The sequence below is a fragment of the Epinephelus moara genome, chromosome 11 (assembly GCF_006386435.1).
Source record: "Epinephelus moara isolate mb chromosome 11, YSFRI_EMoa_1.0, whole genome shotgun sequence".
NCBI lineage: Eukaryota > Metazoa > Chordata > Actinopteri > Perciformes > Serranidae > Epinephelus > Epinephelus moara.
In genome coordinates, this window is record NC_065516.1 from 19,869,329 (window position 1) to 19,887,693 (window position 18,365).

Consider the following 18,365-nt stretch of genomic DNA (forward strand, 5'->3'; position numbering starts at 1 on the left):
ATGAGCAGCTTCGGGCAGATCCTGAAGGAGGTCGGGGACTTTGGTTTGTTTCAGAAACGGTTATTGGCTGCATTATGCATCCCCAGCATGTTTGCTGCTTTCGATGTGATTAGCCAGGTGTTTACAGGAATGAGCTTTCCACATCACTGTAACAGCGACTGGATCTTGGAGCGTGGGCCAAACCTGACAGATGAGAGACAAAGAAATCTCACTATCCCGGTCAACAAGGATGGAAGATTTGAAAGCTGTAAAATGTTCACACCTGTGGATTTGGATTTGGAAACTATTGAAGCATATGGGATTAACATTACAACTGGATGTATAGATGGATGGGACTATGAGGCACCCATAGGTGCTTCTAGCCTTTCATCAGAGGTAAGGAGGCAACATCACAGGGTCCCTACTAGTATCAAGACCCTCAGGGTCCTAATTGTTGCTCACATGGTCTCTCAGTTTTGTGTATCAAGACTGCAATTACTTGCTGTGGTCCTGCTCTCTGTCTTTGATCTCTCCCTTTCCCTTGAGCTTCACAATCCTTTTCTAATTTCAGTTTGATCTGGTTTGTGACAAGAGTGGTTTGATTGAGGCATCACAGTCCATTTACATGACAGGTTTTCTGGTTGGAGCGCTGGTGTATGGGGCAATTTCTGACAGGTGACAACACATGCACCTCCACCTGTTCAATACACATGAAAGTTCTAATACTGTGTAAGGCTTAAAGGGTAATTTATCTGTTTTTCAACCTTGATTCTATTTTCCCATGTTTTTGCGTCCAAGTGATTAATGGAGACAACCTTTTTTAAAATTGGTCCAGTATTGAGCAAACACACTGTAGCTTGCAGCGATGAAGCAGCCTGCAATGTAATGTTAATGGTCAAATTGGGCACCGTCAAGTTATGTCCACTAAAGGAGCGTGTTTTTGCCACTGACAGGCTCAGATTATTTAAATAAAAAGAAATACAACACATTACATTCAAAGTCAACAGAAACCACAAAAAATGTCTTTCTTTGTCTTTCTACTGTTTCAACAATCACCAACAATGGTTTAGTTAAAATAAACATTTAATTCACCCAGTCAGATGTAAAATCATCAGCTCTAAACACACTAAAATTACTGTTAATTGAAATGTGGTCTGCTGGGTTTGGCGATAGTGATTTCAGGGCTGTTTCTGGTTGAACAAAATGGATCTTACTCTTTAAGAAAAAGGTCTATCTCTGTAGGGATCCTTTCCATAATGTTGTCAGAAACTGCATTACAATCTGACTTGTCAGTGGCAAGATAGGCATTTCTAGTGGACATAAACTAAGATTGCACAGATTGCCCCTAGTGGTTGCAGTCTATTTTGCCGCCATACACTGCTGCAGTACTGAAGAAGATATCATTTATCAATTCAGTTTTTTTCACTCTCACAGGCTCTAAATGCAAACACGCACAAACAGGACCTACAAATGCATTCAACTGAGAGAGGTCAGAGTGAGGGGCTGCTCATGCACAGGCGCCCTTAGCAGTTGGGGTTCAATGCCTTGCTCAGGAGGTAAACTGCCACCTCTCCAGCTACCAGTTCATACTTCATACTTGGTCCGTACAGGGCCAACTGGCAACCCTCTGGTTCCCAACCCAAGTCCCTATGGACTGAGCTACTGCTGCCCATTGCTCACCCAATACTAGATCAATTGCAAAAATAGTTGCTCCCATTAGTCACTAAGTGAGGAGAACATGGGGAAATAGGGTCCACATTGAGAAATATCCAAGTTGTCATTAAAGGGTTTTAAAGGGTGTTGTGTTTTTACAGTACAATTTATGTTATGGCTATCACCAACTGGAAGAAACGTGTCCTCAGAGTCTCAATAAAAGGTTTTGCATTTACAAATAGGAAGTCAGTGCAAGAGTTTGCAAAAAAAAAGAAAAAAAGAAAAAGATATATGGTCAAATAGAAACATACAGAGGGATCAACCAATAATGAAGCCAAAATGGTTGCATCTTGCCATCTAAAAGAGCTAGATGCAAAAACAGTTATTTCTGTGGCAAACCATTGAAGGGACATCTACTCAAAGATGTACCCTTTTCTATGACAACAAAGAGTAAATGACAAGCAGTATATATGGGGATTCACTTTGTGTTCTAAATGCTCTTTCTCCTCTGTTTGTAGGTTTGGGCGACGCCCTGCAATCCTCCTCTCCCTCTCTCTCCTACTGTTGTTTGGTGTGGGTGCTGCTTTCTCACCAAACATCTATGTTTACATGGTCTTGAAATTTTTCTGTGGGACTTCAGGAGGTGTCATTATGATGAACACATCTGTGATGGGTAGGTACACTGTTCGTCTGTGAGTAAAAACAGGAGTAGAAGTGAAGAATTTAAAATGGATCAGTTCAGCTCTATTGCTACAGTAATGGCAGCATAAAACTCAATCAGCAAAAAAATCAATAAGACGGTAAATTAGGCTACGTTACATTACAGGGCTTAATGTTGAATTCCGATTATTTCCCCAGATCCAATCTTTCTACTGTTCACATTTATGTTTGAAGTGACCGATATCTGATATCAGTGTGAACAGATCTCTGCCCTAAGACACCTCACAAAAAATGGATGACTTACCAGTGTCTCCCGATGTTCACTATAGTAGGAAGGCCCTACCACGTCATTCTGCATAATATCTTTGAAGAAATGGTGATAGACGTTTGTGTTCGAGATAATGGGCTGTCGTACAAATGGGGATTTTGGTCCACAAGTAGAGATTGCTGATAGTTTTGTGGGGAGAGAGGTGTGGGTGTAGTCAGGAGAGGAGTCAGGAGTGGTAGGGCCGCAGTGTGGAAGGTTTCCCAGAGGAACAGCTCTTCCAAACCTTAGGATGTCCAGGGGTACATTCTCTGTCACCGTCTCATGTCATGGCATGTAAGCAGGCTCTCCCCATCAGAAAGCATCTGGCAGTCAAACTCTATTAGCTCATGACTACCAAGCAGCAAACTTCGGGGCTAAAATAAAAAATGAAGCCAACACTGATGGGCCAAAAAGTGCAGTTCTTTCAATGGCCACTTGAGGCTGGCTCAAAAAGCCAGTAAATCCCCATAGACCCCCATGTTAAAACGCTCAACTTTATACCTAAAATAAACATGTTTACAGCCCGGTACAATAAATGGTTATGGTCTCCCTTCATGACAACTGTATTGGGTGTGAATTTTTATTAGGGTTGTCAGCAATAACGCATTAAATCGCAATGTGATTAAGGTCTGAACATAATGTGTTTTTTTTTTTTTAAATCGCATGCTGCTATTTTCTCTGCTGTCTATCTTTCAGAGTTTTAAAGCTTCAGTGATGATACTATCATTTGAAACTAGAACATCTGAGGAGTCCAGTTGCACCAACCATGTTATACTAGCTTCTCAGGAAGGGGGCAAATAGCGCTCCGACTCTGGGCTAAATTTTGGTGAGAGAAAAACAACCTTTTTCACAGAGGTCCCTTGACCTCTGACCTCAAGATATCTCAATGAAAATGGGTTCTGTTGTTACCCATGAGTCTCCCTACACAGACATGTCCACTTTATGTTAGTCCCATACAGTTTGGGGCACAAACTATGCACTTTTTGCATGCAATATCTATTACAAATTTTTGACTACAAAAACTTGACACAGTGCTGAGCTGTATCTCGAATTAATCTTAAGGTTTCCAGCTTTCAGGTGATATATACCACTTCTATGTAGCATATACTGTTGACCTGCTATCTCCCCCAAAATATTCTCTGTCCCCCCAAAAAAAAGACAGATCATAAAGCAATTTTTTTTTATTCCCAATCAAAAACTGCTTTACCTTGTTAATATGGACTTTGAAATGCAAAATTATGGAACTTTAAACCTGCGATTAAAAGTGTGAACAATCGCGGTTAACTATTGAAAGTCATCCATTAATCACAATTTTTAAAAACTGTTAATCAACAGCCCTAATGTTTATATAACTTACCATTTACATTTTATTAGAGATATGCATATTCAAAGGCAGGCCGCTTTGAGTGACAAGCTTTCTGCCAATGCTGTCGATGGCAATGGCTGAAATGCCAAACTCGAAGCTTCAAATGGGATTCGACAAACCAATGGGTTACGTCACAGTAGCTATGTTCATTACTTTTAGATATTTTACGGTTTAGGCATGGAAAAAAGCATGAATTCAAAAATACAAACACATGAGAGCAAACAAATCGGATTTTGGTCACATTTGCTTGTAATGAGAACTTAGCCTTAGTCTATACAGATAGGCTGCGCTATGTTTACTAATAGGCCGATATGTTGTTATAAAAATAGATAACTACAGTCTAGTGTAATATTTTGCTTATTATTTTTACAGGGGTGGAGTGGACCAGTCCCTCCAAGTCTGCTGTTTGTACAATGACGATCCTGTTTTTCGTCCCTGTTGGGCTGATGGTGTTACCTGGCATTGCCTATTTGATCTCCAACTGGAGGATCCTGCAGCTGGTGCTCTTCAGCCCTCTTCTCGTAATTGTGGGAATACTCTACTGGTCGGGGGCGGCGCGGTGGTGTGGTGGTTAGCACTGTCGCCTCACAGCAAGAGGGTTGCCGGTTCGATCCCGGGTGTGGGAGCCCTTCTGTGCGGAGTTTGCATGTTCTCCCCGTGTCAGCGTGGGTTCTCTCCGGGCACTCCGGCTTCCTCCCACAGTCCAAAGACATGCAGATTGGGGACTAGGTTAATTGATAACTCTAAATTGTCCGTAGGTGTGAATGTGAGCGTGAATGGTTGTTTGTCTCTATGTGTCAGCCCTGCGATAGTCTGGCGACCTGTCCAGGGTGTACCCTGCCTCTCGCCCGATGTCAGCTGGGATAGGCTCCAGCCCCCCCCGCGACCCTCAAGAGGATGAAGCGGTTAGAAGATGAATGAATGAGGACTCTACTGGTCAGCAGCCTCTAGGGGTAAAATATCCTAGACACATGTTTCTCTCCAATAACATTGCCAGAGAAGTTATAAACATAACATCTACATTGTACTTTGTGATTCTGATTTCCATCAGGTTTCTCCCAGAGTCAGCTCGCTGGCTGATGACCCACGGCAGGAAGGAGGAGGCACTAAAGGAGCTCCAGAGGGCAGCCAGAGTGAATGGGAGAAGGGTACCAGAAGATTTGCTAGACCAGGTCAGCTGCATCAATCACACTTTATTTTTAAGCATAATAGATTAAAAATGTCAGTCAAATTATTATCTAAAATGTCTTGTTATTGTGTTTAGATAGAGATGGAGGTTACATGCAAAAAGAAGAGCATGCTGGACATCTTCCGCATATCGTATTTGAGAAGACGTACTCTCATAATGGGCTACAACTGGTGTGTATTTGTTTTCTCTTTTAATTAGGATAATTAATGCATGAAGAATGGGGTCTCTAACCTACTACTAAGGCTCCATCTTTGTAGTATGTGGATGCATACCAGCTTCACTGTGTGCATACTGAGTTTTGCCAAGTAACACTGCCACTGGTTATGCAGGTTTTGAAAGCCTACTGATACTGAATTTGTTAACTAGATCGTTACAAAATCATGGATGTGTTGATTGACTGATTTAAATGGGAACCCCATATATTTCGGCTGTCACTTATACAACAGTTGTTAAACTGAAACTACTATCTCCCCACCTCTGACACTAGGTTTTCCACGAGTCTGCTTTATTACGGACTGAGCCTGAATGTTGGCAGTTTCGGCCTGAATATCTACCTCACACAGTTCATCTTTGGTGCTGTGGAAATTCCTGCACAGCTCAGCAGTTTGTTTCTAATTCAACACTTTGGACGGAGAATCAGTCAGGCAGGTTTTCTGCTTTTTGGGGGTGCTGCATGTCTCTTGGTCCTTGCTATCCCAAAAGGTACTGCATTTTAGTATTTTAGTTCCTTTGCTATTTGCTCTAGAGGTTTTGAATGTGCTATTGTTTATCTTAAATATTATTTACTCATCAGATCTGCCTGAGGTGGTGACAGCCATAGCTGTACTGGGGAAATATTCAGCCACCGCCTCTTTCAGCTCAGCCTATGTTTACACTGCAGAACTGTACCCTACCATTTTAAGGTAATGTCCATTTTGGACCCATTATGAATGACGACATATGTACAAAAACTCTGCTATTACAGTTAATAGAGGTGGAAATAAGCAATGTTGATTATGAACAACAAGCACGAGATTCCTGATAAATCAGTTGTGCGTTCTTGCAGGCAGAATGGTTTAGGTCTAAACTCCATGTGTGCTCGTGTGGGGGGCATCCTCGCTCCACTGATCAGGCTCCTGGACGTCTACCATCACACCATCCCCATGCTGATATACGGCATCGTCCCCATTGCTGCTGCAGGTTTCTGTTTGCTACTGCCTGAAACCCTCAATGTTGAACTGCAGGACCACGCTGAGCTCAAGTGAGTTGAGTATAAATGCTGGATTTGAAAACATATATATATATAAAGTCAACTGTATTAACTTAAAATAATTTTCTATAATGATCCTTCGTTTCTGTTTTTTAGTTTTAGAAAACCAGCAGATGGACCTACAAGGAACAGATACAGTGTTGAACAAATTATTGAAGAGCACAAACTTTAATTTGGACTGAAATAAAAACATATGAAAGCTAAAGCTACTGAGGCCAGTTAATTTCAGACACATGACTTGCAGACTGTATTAAGTGTAAATCATTCATTCTTGATGACCTCCAGTGGCAGTGCACTGAACATGTTCTCTTGCACATGCACATGTCAAGTATTTATGTCAACAAGGTATATCCCAGCTTGAATAAATAATACTTTTACTCTTATAAAGGTATTGTGGATGTATTTTCTGTAAATATGTTTAATAACATGTTTATTTTATTGTGATCCATAATGTTTAAATTTTAAGAATAAAAAGTGGGGAATAAAGGTGAAGCCAATGTACATAACTGGACATTGGATAAGATTAACTTAAATTACCTTGATGTGATGTATCAGGCAGTGATCATGTGATTGAGAGACAATCCAGGCAGTTGATTAGGAAAGGTAATCATGCATAAATCAGACAGTCTAGGGAGGGTCGCAGGAGTGTTAGGAGGGCAGCATAGGAGACAGGCCATGCAGAGAGGAGAGAAAGAAGTAAACTGCATCAGTTTGTATTCTAGGTTTATTGTAATTTCCAAAGTTGACAGCTCAAGAAAGAGGTTTGGAAAGTGTTGGACCGACGTTTGGACGGCTATCAACCTGGGAAGCTGACGGAGGCCCCAGATAGTGCTTTGAGACCCATGTGCATGGCTTGGAGTTCCTTTGGCTGTGAGGGAGAGATGTATGCTGCTATTGGAGCGGGATTGGTGGCAGCATAGATTAAAGGGTGATTATAGTGTGTGGGCCCACATATTAGTAACTTTATCATTGTTATTTGAATGTGTTGTTTGTGTGCAGCTCAAGAGACTGAGTGTGTTTAAAGGACTGGTATGTCAGAAACTTAAAGAAACCTATTTTGTTAAGAGAGGAAACACAGAAAACCATTTTCAGTTGTATGTTATTTCAAACTGTTAAGTAAATTTTACCACATTATACGTACATGCTTACCTGGGTTTTTGTGTGTGTTTCAGCTATAATCACTTACCTGCTAAGATTTTGTGTTTATGTGACAGATAATCTATTGAGCTTGTATACCTGAGGGTAAGGAAATATTACTTTGGGGAAAAACCTACACTTACCTGAGAGGAACCCAGTACCTGCAAGGGAAAGAGGGAAAGGTTAGTAGTAAGTGACATGAAAATTTAAAGAGGAGGTGCATGCAATATAAAGTTTATGTAAATAACTTCTAGTTACTCACTGATTTATTTAGAGCGCAAGGAAAAAACAAAACACAACAAGTTACAAAACAATAGTTAAAGAGGCATAGAAAGATCTCAGGGTGCTGTGATTATTAGTATAACAGGGGCAGTTGCACTACAAAAGTCATTTGTGACGTTGGATTGTTAATTGTTAATTGTTGACAGACAACTGGTTGATTTGTGTGCTGTCCTGGCTTTAGGTGGCCCAGGGCATGGCTCTCCTTCTTCTCATGTGGCCCTGAAGGTGGTCGCTATTAGGGCATGTCTGTTGCTTTAGCCTGTAGATGACATCCTACCCTTCTTCCCTCTTCTGGATTCAGGATTCCTCACAACTAGGTAGTTACAAGTCATCCAGTGTTGAAGCACTGCATCTTGTGGTCAGGAAGGATGAAATGGAACAAAAATTATGGATGTAACTGCAGTTCTGTGAATCCTGGATGACTACCAGTGTTCCTGGTCGCTTGAAATCTCACGAACCCACAACAAGAATCTGTAGGAATGATCTTGTGGATGACACTGAAAGTTATACCTGAGCTGTGGTCATCTGAGGTGTCAAGAGACTTTGTGACACACAACATGCAGACAGAGCAGCTATGGTAAAAGTGAAGTTCACCGTGACCGCCATAACACACTCTTGGGTTGTTTTGGTTTAAAGATTAATTGGCAAGATGAGATATAGTGTTAGACTCATGGCACTCAGAAGGGGTGGGTTGTTGCCGTACAGTCTGTTTATTTGCCTGTGGGGTAAATTGATGGCTGCCTGGTCTGTTGTTCCCTTTGGCTTACTGTCACAGCGCCCCCTTCAGAGATGGCTAAGTGGTCTTCACTTGGACACCAAGTGGCACAGGAAGATCAGGGTTCACAGCAGTGCCTTCTTGCTCTATCCCCATGGAGAGAGAGGTCATATCTGTGAAGAGGTCTCCCCATGGGATCGCTTCTATTTCGCTGAGAGGCTGTCTCAACAGATGCCTGCCTCTGAGGTTGGGGTCTGGTGTGGCAGACAAGGACAGCTCGGGGGGTAGTGGTCTGCTCAGGACTACACAGAGAACATCAGTATGCTAGAGCTGTGGGCTGTGCCCCTAGTGCTCAAGCACTTCCTGCCATTCCTGATAGGGAAGCAAATGCTTGTCTAGTCCAGACATCAATTCAACCATCTTTCATATAAATCACCACGGGTGCACCAAATCTGCCTGGTTGCAGCAGGTGTCCCAGGCTCTTCTGATGTGAACAGCCCCCAGTATGACCAGCCGATGGAACATTTGGTTTTGACTGCTGCGCTGACTCCGCTGCCGGATGCCTTGGGGCCTACCTGGCATTAAAGATGTCTTGTCACAGTTAGGGGTCAAATTTGGCATCCCAACTCTGGCTGTGGGTTTGGTGACTGGAGAGTCCGACCCACTGCTGAGCAATTGCATAGAGCCCGTCAAGAATACTATTCTGAATGTCAGAGCATTGTGGAGTTTCTGCAGTTGCTCCTGGACCATGGCTGGTCTCCCTCTATCCTGAGTGCGTATGAGGCTGATATCTGATCAAGACATTTCAGGGTGTATACTGACTAGTGGGGAACCACAGGCTGGATGTCCGTTACCTTTCAAGGGGCTCTGAGATTGCGTCCCCTGAACACCACAAGGGCTTCTGCATGGGATCTGCCCATATTGTTGGATGCTCTATGCTTGCCTCAGTTTGAACCCTTGGCACAGGCAGAGGTGAGGTCGGTGTCAGCTAAAGCTTTATTTTTCCTTGTGTGTAGATGAGCTACATGTCTAGTCAGTGAGTGACTAATTTTTGAGGTGAAATCAAATGGCCCAAGTATCACTCTGTGGCCAAATACAGCTTTCCTCCTTAAGGTACTTGCAGGCTCACACTTTAATCAGCCCATCCAGGTTGCACAGATTGACCCCACATGAGGAAAGAGGGAGGAGAGGTCGAGACTGTTAGGCCCAGTAGGGGCCCCTAGGGCCTGTGTAGAAGCTACCATATGCATACAGTGGTCAGAAAGAGTCTTTGTCTGTTATAGTGGTCCCAAGAAGGGTCGTGTGTTAAAACTGTGACCATCCCACCAGGTTGTTAATTTTATTGCCTACGCATACAACAAAAATAGCTCTTTTCTACCATCTGGAGTTAAGTGCCACTCTACCAGTAGTGTCTCCATATTGTTGGCGATCCTGAGAGGGGTGCTCTTGGAGGACATATGTGTCATGCCCTCATGGGTGTCACAGAGCACATTCTCCACATACTACAGGGTCAGTGTTGCCAACCTCCATCCACCGGGAGTGGTTCTTCGGCCGAGTTCCTCTGCTTGATTTCTATGAGGTAGGTACTCAGGATTCCTCAAGACAAGGTTGTTATAAGTCATCTAGTGTTGAAGTACTCCCTCTTGTGGTCAGGAAGGATGAAATAGAACTAAAGTTATGGATGTAACTGCAGTTCTATGAATCCTGGATGACTACCAGTGTTCCTGGTCACTTTGAATCTCATGAACCCACAAACAGAATCTGTAGGAATTATATTGTGGATGAAAGTCATCCGAGGTCACAAGTGACTTTGTTGATATAAATACTGGACCTGTAATTTTAGAAAACTAGTAAATGAACCTATGAGGAACTGGTACAGTGCTGAACAAATTATTGGAAGAAACAAACTTTAATTTGGACTGAAATTATAACCAAAAGTAAAGTAGTCATAGTTACTTTGCTTTTTACGATTTGGTACGAGAGCCAAAGCTACTGAGGTCATGACATGTCAGACACAAGAGTTGCAGATAGGGCAGCCAAGCTAATAGCAAAGTTCACTTTGACTGCCATAACACACTGTTGGGTTGAATTGGTTTAAACATTAATTGGCAAGATGAGATATAGTGCTAGACTCCTGGCACCCAGAGTTGAGCTTATCCATATCTCGCATTGAGCTTTGATGAGGAACCTCTGCAAATTTCGCTACATGTCAATATGAGCACCTTCGGGCAGATCCTAAAGGAAGTTGGGGAGTTGGGTTTGTTTCAGAAGCGGTTAGTGGCTTTATTATGCATCCCCAGCATATTTGCTGCTTTTAACATGTTTGGTCAGGTGTTTGCAGGAATGAGCTTTCCACATCACTGTAACACTGACTGGATCTTGGAGCGTGGGCCCAACCTGACAGTTGAGAGAAGAAGAAATCTCACCATCCCAGTCAACAAGGATGGAAGATTTGAAAGCTGTAAAATGTTCACACCTGTGGATTTGGATTTGGAAACCATTGAAGAGGATGGGATTAACACTACAACTGGATGTATAGATGGATGGGACTATGAGACACCCATAGGTGCTTCAAGCATCATGTCAGAGGTAAGCAAGCAAACACCTCAGGGTTTTTACTTGACACAAGACCCTCAGGTTCCAAAATGCTACTCACACAGACACTTAGGTCTGTGTATAGAGGTTGTAATTCAATGCTATGGCCCTGCTCTCTTTATTTGATCTTTTAGTATCCCTTCCATTTAGTTTCACAGTGCTCTTCTAATTTCAGTTTGATCTAGTTTGTGACCAGAAGGGTTTGATTGAGGCGTCACTGTCCATCTATATGGCAGGTTTTCTGGTTGGAGGTTTGGCGTATGGGGCAATTTCTGACAGGTAAGAACCAGTAACTCATGCACTTTGACCACCTGCCTGATGCATGCAATAGTTCTAAGGCTTTGTAAGACTTTAAGGTTGGGGTGCACCAGTAGCTCACCAGCTGAGTCCTTGCTGCAGCGTCCCCTCTCTCTTCTGCATTTTCTGACTCTCAAATAAAACCATAAAATGCCTCAAAATAATCTTAAAAAACAGACCTTAAAGGTTTAATTTGGTCATTTTTAATCCAGACTATTTTCTCATGTTTTCGTGTCCATTTTGTTGAACACAACAATTTTTGTTAATGGTCTAGAATTGAGGGAGAGCGCTGCAGCTGGCAGCAGATTATCATCTGAAATGACTGACGTAATGGAAAAAACACATAGAGATAGACCTTTCTGTTCAAGAGTAAGATTATTTTTGTTGAAAGCTTTGCCATCACCCTAACGTTTTACATTTACAAAAAGGAAGTCCAGCAAGACTGTGCAAAATAAATTAAAAATAAGATATATGGGCAAGGAGAAACATATGAAGCAATGCCAAAAATGGTTGCATCTTGTCATCTAAAAAAGCTAGATGAAAAAACAATTATTTCTGTGACAAACTATTGAAGGGACACATACCCAAAAATGTACCCCATTCTATGAAAAGCAAACAGTAAATAACAATCAGTAAATATGTGGATTCACTTTGTGTTCTTTAAAACAAATGCTCCTTCTCCTCTGTTTGTAGATTTGGACGACGCTTTGCAATCCTACTCTGCCTCTCTCTCGTACTGTTGTTAGATCTGGCTACTGCTCTCTCGCCAAACATCTATGTTTACATGGTCTTGAAATTTTTCTGTGGGAGTTCAGGAGGTGTCATTATGATGAACACAACTGTGATGGGTAGGTACACTGTTCGTCTGTGAGTCAAGACAATTCAATCAGGAGAGACAGACGAATGAAATGTGTTGTAATAGGTGAGTAGATAAAAATAGATGACTAAAGTCCATTGCAATATCTGGCTTATTAATTTTACAGGGGTGGAGTGGACCAGTCCCTCCAAGTCTGCTGTTTGTACAATGGCAATCCTGCTTTTCATCCCTGTTGGACTGATGGTGTTACCTGGTGTTGCCTATTTCATCTCCAACTGGAGGATCCTGCAGCTGGTGCTCTTTAGCCCTCTTCTCGTAATTGTGGGAATACTCTACTGGTCAGCAGCCTCTAGGGGCAAAATATCCTAGACACATGTTTTCTCCAATAACATTGCCAGAGAAGTTATAAACATAACATCTACATCGTACTTTGTGATTCTGATTTCCATCAGGTTTCTCCCGGAGTCAGCTCGCTGGCTGATGACCCACGGCAGGAAGGAGGAGGCGCTAAAGGAGCTCCGAAGGGCAGCCAGAGTGAATGGGAGGACAGTACCTGAAGGTTTGCTGGAAAAGGTGAGCTGCATCAATCACACTTTAGTTTTAAGCATAATAAATTAAATTCCTCAATCATGTTATCTAAAAACTTTCATTGTGTTTAGGTAGAGATGGAGGTTCCCTGCAGAAGAGAGAACATGTTGGACATCTTCAGAGTATCGTACTTGAGAAAACGTACTCTGCTCATGGGCTTTAACTGGTGTGTATTTTTCTCTTTCAGTTACAATGACTGATTAATGCCACTGTCTGTATCTGTTAATGAGCATTCACTAATATTCGTTACATAAATACACAATGTTTATCTATGTAATATTATAGACCTCTTTAGTCGTTATGTAAGGTTGTCAAAAGCAACTTAACACCTCTTGAAATTCTTGTTTTTGCTAATCACATGTGGTTTAACTTCCCACATTGCTGCAGTGATGTAGAAGTTAAACTGTTTTTCAGTCTGGCCTTGTGTGTAGGACTTAGTGGCTTCTAGTGGCACTGGCTGACACAAAAATGTAATTGGCCCAGTATAAAGCCAGTATTTGGATTGTCTGTTCTTGAAGGAAAAATCTACATGAAGTGTCTTAGTAAGGTGTTTCTTCCAAAAGATGTTCCCTCATTTTGGTGTTTTGATAATGGTCGGTCCAAAATCTCAATTTAAAAAACTCAGAATCTAATGGACCTGCTTAAGATTTTTATACATGCCACACAGCACGATTGGATGTGACTTACTCAGTCGTACCATGCAGTGAATTTGCCATGTTTCTTCATAGCAAGATCAGCTGTCTCGCTCCTGGGGAAACTCGGAGTGTGGGGACAGAGTTTGAGGAAGACAGTGAGGGAAATGTCAGATGAAGCAGCCAGAGCTAGTCAGTGGATTTGGATGAGAAAAAATAATGTCAGTTGGGGGCCAGCAAGGGGACCTACTAAGCAGGGTACATAACTCCTTGAGATCAGGTGGAGAGATACACTAGCTAGTCCTCCCAGAAGAAAATCCAGGAAGAGGAAGGTTATTATGTGTGGGAGTGGCCTATTTGAATCCCTTTTGTTTGAGACCATGCTGCAAGGTGAGTGTGTTGGCTGATCCTGTGAGTTTATCTGTCTCCTTTAACTTTAGCTTATACTGTAGTTATGCTATGTAGTGTGTGAAATAGAGTATGGTGAATGTGCTAGGAAAGGTAGTATCAGCACTGTTTCTACCTGGAGCTCGCATGTACGGAGCCTGGGTTTGTTGAAGGTGGCAGTGCTGTTTGGGCTGAGAAAGCCATGTGTAAGTAAGGTAAAGGAGGTTGTTGGGTTGGTGTGGGGAGCAGTGAGACCTGGCATTAGGGGAGTGTCTCTGGGACGCCAGAGTTCACTGTTTAGCCTCCTGAAGGTGTCGTGGGACCAACTAGACGAAACACTGGTGAAAGGAGGTTCCCACCCGATGACCCCAAAGACATGCTAGTTATCACTGCTCACTGGTTTGTATAGTTAAGCCTTGCCATAATCGCTTATCATAGGGCTTAGGAGGTTATTCACTGAGTGTTGATCCTTTTCTAGAGCACAAACTTCTTGTGTTTATTTGAACTCCATTCATTTATTCAGGTTTTTCCTTTAATTTGTCATCCATTTGTATATACAGTATATTAGGTTAAGGTAATGAACAACCATCACAACATTAACATAAAGCATTAATGATCTGATAGATGAGGAGGCTGTGTCTGTACTTTAACCAGCAGCTGCATGTTGGATGTCCAGTAAAACACAGGACAGTGGTAAGGGTATTTCAGCCATCACTCTTACAGTAGTTGGTAAACTAAAACTTCCATCTCACCACCTCTGACACTAGGTTTTCAACAAGTCTTCTGTATTTTGGAATGAGCCTGAATGTTGGCAGTTTCGGCCTGAATATCTACCTCACACAGTTCATCTTTGGTGCTGTGGAAATTCCTGCACAGCTCAGCACTTTGTTTCTAATTCAACGTTTTGGAAGGAGAATCAGTCAGGCAGGCTTTCTGCTTTTCGGGGGTGCTGCTTTTCTCTTGGTCCTTGCTATCCCAAAAGGTACTGCATTTTGAATATACTTTTAATTTCTTTAAATATCCACTCCAGGGGTTTCAACGTGCCATTGTTTGTTTAAAATATTATTTACTCATCAGATCTTCCTGAGGTGGTGACAGCCATAGCTGTACTGGGGAAATATTTCGCCACTGCGTCCTTATGCACAGCCTATGTTTATACTGCAGAACTGTACCCTACCAGTTTAAGGTAAAGTCCATTTTGTGCCCATGATGAATAAAAAAAGACATAAATGATTAACAATGAGCACAAGATTCCTAAATAAATCAATTGTGTGTTTTTGCAGGCAGAATGGTTTAGGTCTTAACTTCATGTGTGCTCGTGTGGGGGGCATCCTTGCTCCACTAATCAGGCTCCTGAGCGTCTACCATCACACCATCCCCATGCTGATATACGGCAGCGTCCCCATTGCTACGTCAGGTTTCTGTTTGCTACTGCCTGAAACCCTCAATGTTGAACTGCAGGACCACGCTGAACTCAAGTGAGTTGATGAACCTTTCCAACACAGATGTAAAATACTGTAATAGAGCAAATATAATATTTAATCTGATTTCAAGAACAAATGATACAGTATTAACTTTATATCTGTTATAATGCTGCTTCTGTTTTAATTTCAGAAAACCAAAGACTGGGCCTACAGGGGACTATACTATATGTGCAAAACAAAAAGAGGAGCAGGAGGTCTCCTCTCCTTCAGGAGATGTCTAATTGCCAAATAACATTTTTTTTTAAAAATGAACCTGATGCTGTGGCATGAGATCTCTCCAATCTCATCCATAGGGCCGATCACTCATCATCACTCATCACTCATCACTTATTCTCACTTTTTTCTTACTACATATTTGGGAACCTCCTCTGGTTGTCTAGCCATATGCCGTAATAGTAGGTATTTGTTGTCTGTTTGTACCTTTTATTTAAATTTAATTTTTATATTACTTCCTTTCTTCCCCTTTATTTTGTTCTTGTCTGTATTATGAAGCACCTTCCACAGTGTAATGTCTAAAGTGCTAAATAAGTAAAGTTAAACTGAGTAAAGTTGCATTTGTTTGAACTGTGATATTACTCATTTTATTGCTGGTTTAAAGTTTTACAGTTGGCTGATCCATAAAAACTGTTGCAGTTCTTCCCTATTGGAACATAAATCCAAAGACATTTTAAGTGCCATATCACATTCTTGAGTTGGGTTTGGGTATCGGGCAATGTTGGGCAGATTCTGCAGGAGTTTGGTTTGTTTAGGAAAAGGTTATTGCTTGCATTATGCATGCCCAACATGTTTCCAACTTTCAGTAATGTGATTGGTCAAGTATTTGCAGGCTTTCAACCAGAGGTCGACCGATGGTGGATTTTTAATGGCCAATAAAACGTCAACAGTTTGGAGCGGGAAAAAGCTGATAGCTGATTAATCGGCCGATAATTCCTGCTTGTTGAAGAGGAAAGTGTTGTTGTTAATTGCAGCTGTGCGCTGTAGCCTTTAACAAGTCGCTGCGCATGCTTTTTCTCCAAAAGGTGCTTTGGTCCAGTGGTAAAATTGGCTCGTCAGTACGGCGGGACAAAGCGGAACGAAGGCTACGCATAGGAAGTTAATCTGGAATTGCTTTCAATGGGCCCCGACTGTATACTGAATATGAGTGCTCGAACTTTGCCATGGCTGCTTGAGCCCCAAAGCCCAGAATCGGCACATGTGGCACTGAGGTGGTTTTAGGTGGAGTTTTGAGGGGGATCAAACTGTGCAACTGAATTTAATCAGTGGATAATTACTTGGCTGGATTATTTGGAAGAGAGCAGGCTGATGTCAAACTGGGTGTAGAGCTGAAAAATTCATCCTTGTATTGTGTAGGTCTACAGGGAGTTTAAATGTATATAACAATATATATAACAACAATACAACAATATAAGAACAGCATTAAAATTGTAAAAATCGAGCAAAGCAGATAATCACAGAACAGCTTCAAGAGACAACTACTGACTGAGAACAGGTCTGTTATGACATTAACGCCACTCAACAGCCTTGCGGTAAAATCAGCTGTTCCTTGGGACAAAGCCACATTTCTATATTGCCAGAAAAATGCAGGATAATTGCTTTCTGAGAAAATTATATCTGATGTGTGGTGAGAAATGAGCTGGAGCACACTGAGTGCCGGCCCCTCCCGGTCTCGAAGTAATAATGAATTAATAGTCGTTTAGATTATCAGAACTTAATTTCATACACATTGCTAGTGGCTTGCGACTTAATTCTAACGAAATTATCGTGACCATACTTGCTAACAAATCAGAGAAAGCAACCAGCAGCATTATTATGCCCCTGATAAAGAAGTAAAGTCATCCTACATTAATTAACTTTAATTCAAATCATACAAATTATCCAAAGCACACATAACCTTTTATCTGCATGTGGGGTACCCTGTGCAAAAGCCTTACGTCGTACCCATGTAACAAGTGGAGGTTACAGTTATCAGCCACTATCATAGCCCTGTTCCCTCATTGACGATAGTTTATATAAAGTCCTATCGCTGCCGATGAATCGGCCAAACCGATGAATTGGTCAGCCTCTGCTTTCAACATCACTGTAACACTGACTGGATTTTGGAGCATGGACCAAACCTGATAGATAAGAAACAAAGACGTTTCACCATCCCAGTCAACCAGAGTGAAAGCTGTAAAATATAAACACCTGTGGATTTGGATTTGAAAACCACTGAAGTGTATGGGATTAACACTGTAACAGGATGTATAGATGGATGGGATTGTGAAGCACCCCTAAGGTGCTCCCAGCATTGTGTCAGAGTTAGTGCTCAGGAAAGCAGTCTGTTTTACTGTTACCTACGTTTGCAACAAGGCTTTGTAAACAACATTATTAGCCTTAATGTTGGTATCTGTGGTCTGACCATCTACCTCACACACTTCATCTTTGGGGAACACTTTTATCTGGGTAAAGTTGCTGCCACTGCCTCTTTTGGCACATCCTATATTTATACAGATGATTGCACAAAATATCCATGTTAACTATTAACCAGTACGGGATTGCTGCTGAGTCCATTGTACATTTAACTCCATGTGTGCTCATGGGGCGGGCATCTGATCAGCCTCCTGGATTTCTACAACCACACATCCCCATGCTGATATACGTCATCGTCCCCATTGATGCTGCAGATTTTTCTTTGCTACTGCCTGAAACCCTCAATGTTGAACTGCAGCAACACACTGAGCTCAAGTGAGTTGATGAACTCTTTCAACACACATTATGGAATGAATAGATGAGTCATCATAATGAATATGATCTTAGTCACGCAGGGTGTCTACAGGTCCTTAAAAAGTCCTTAAATGTCTCAAAGTAAGTTTTTTTTAACATAAGGCCTTAAAATGTCTTAAATTGTCTTAAATTAAGATTCAATGGGTCTTAAATATTTTCAGCCACATTACCATGAAAATTTCTCCAATTGTTAGAATTTTTCCTTTCTGTTCATTTTGAACTGAAATCAGTGTCTTAAAATGTCTTAAATTTAACTTGGTTATAT

At 41.7% G+C, this 18,365-nt stretch overlaps 2 protein-coding genes across 2 annotated transcripts; both read left to right on the top strand.

Moving 5' to 3' along the window:
* LOC126397442 (solute carrier family 22 member 13-like) lies at positions 1-6,631 on the top strand. Its single transcript, XM_050056263.1, has 10 exons — positions 1-375; positions 551-654; positions 2,151-2,305; positions 4,338-4,509; positions 5,017-5,137; positions 5,230-5,324; positions 5,642-5,856; positions 5,948-6,056; positions 6,200-6,394; positions 6,500-6,631. The coding sequence occupies exons 1-10, from the start codon at positions 1-3 to the stop codon at positions 6,573-6,575; spliced, it is 1,617 nt and encodes a 538-aa protein (XP_049912220.1). The 3' UTR covers positions 6,576-6,631.
* A 4,006-nt stretch (positions 6,632-10,637) lies between these two features.
* On the top strand, positions 10,638-15,907 carry LOC126397440 (solute carrier family 22 member 13-like). Its single transcript, XM_050056259.1, has 10 exons — positions 10,638-11,126; positions 11,308-11,411; positions 12,123-12,277; positions 12,413-12,584; positions 12,699-12,819; positions 12,906-13,000; positions 14,621-14,835; positions 14,931-15,039; positions 15,137-15,331; positions 15,468-15,907. Exons 1-10 carry the CDS (start codon positions 10,752-10,754, stop codon positions 15,556-15,558), a joined length of 1,632 nt encoding a protein of 543 aa, XP_049912216.1. The 5' UTR covers positions 10,638-10,751; the 3' UTR covers positions 15,559-15,907.
* Positions 15,908-18,365: the final 2,458 nt, after the last annotated feature.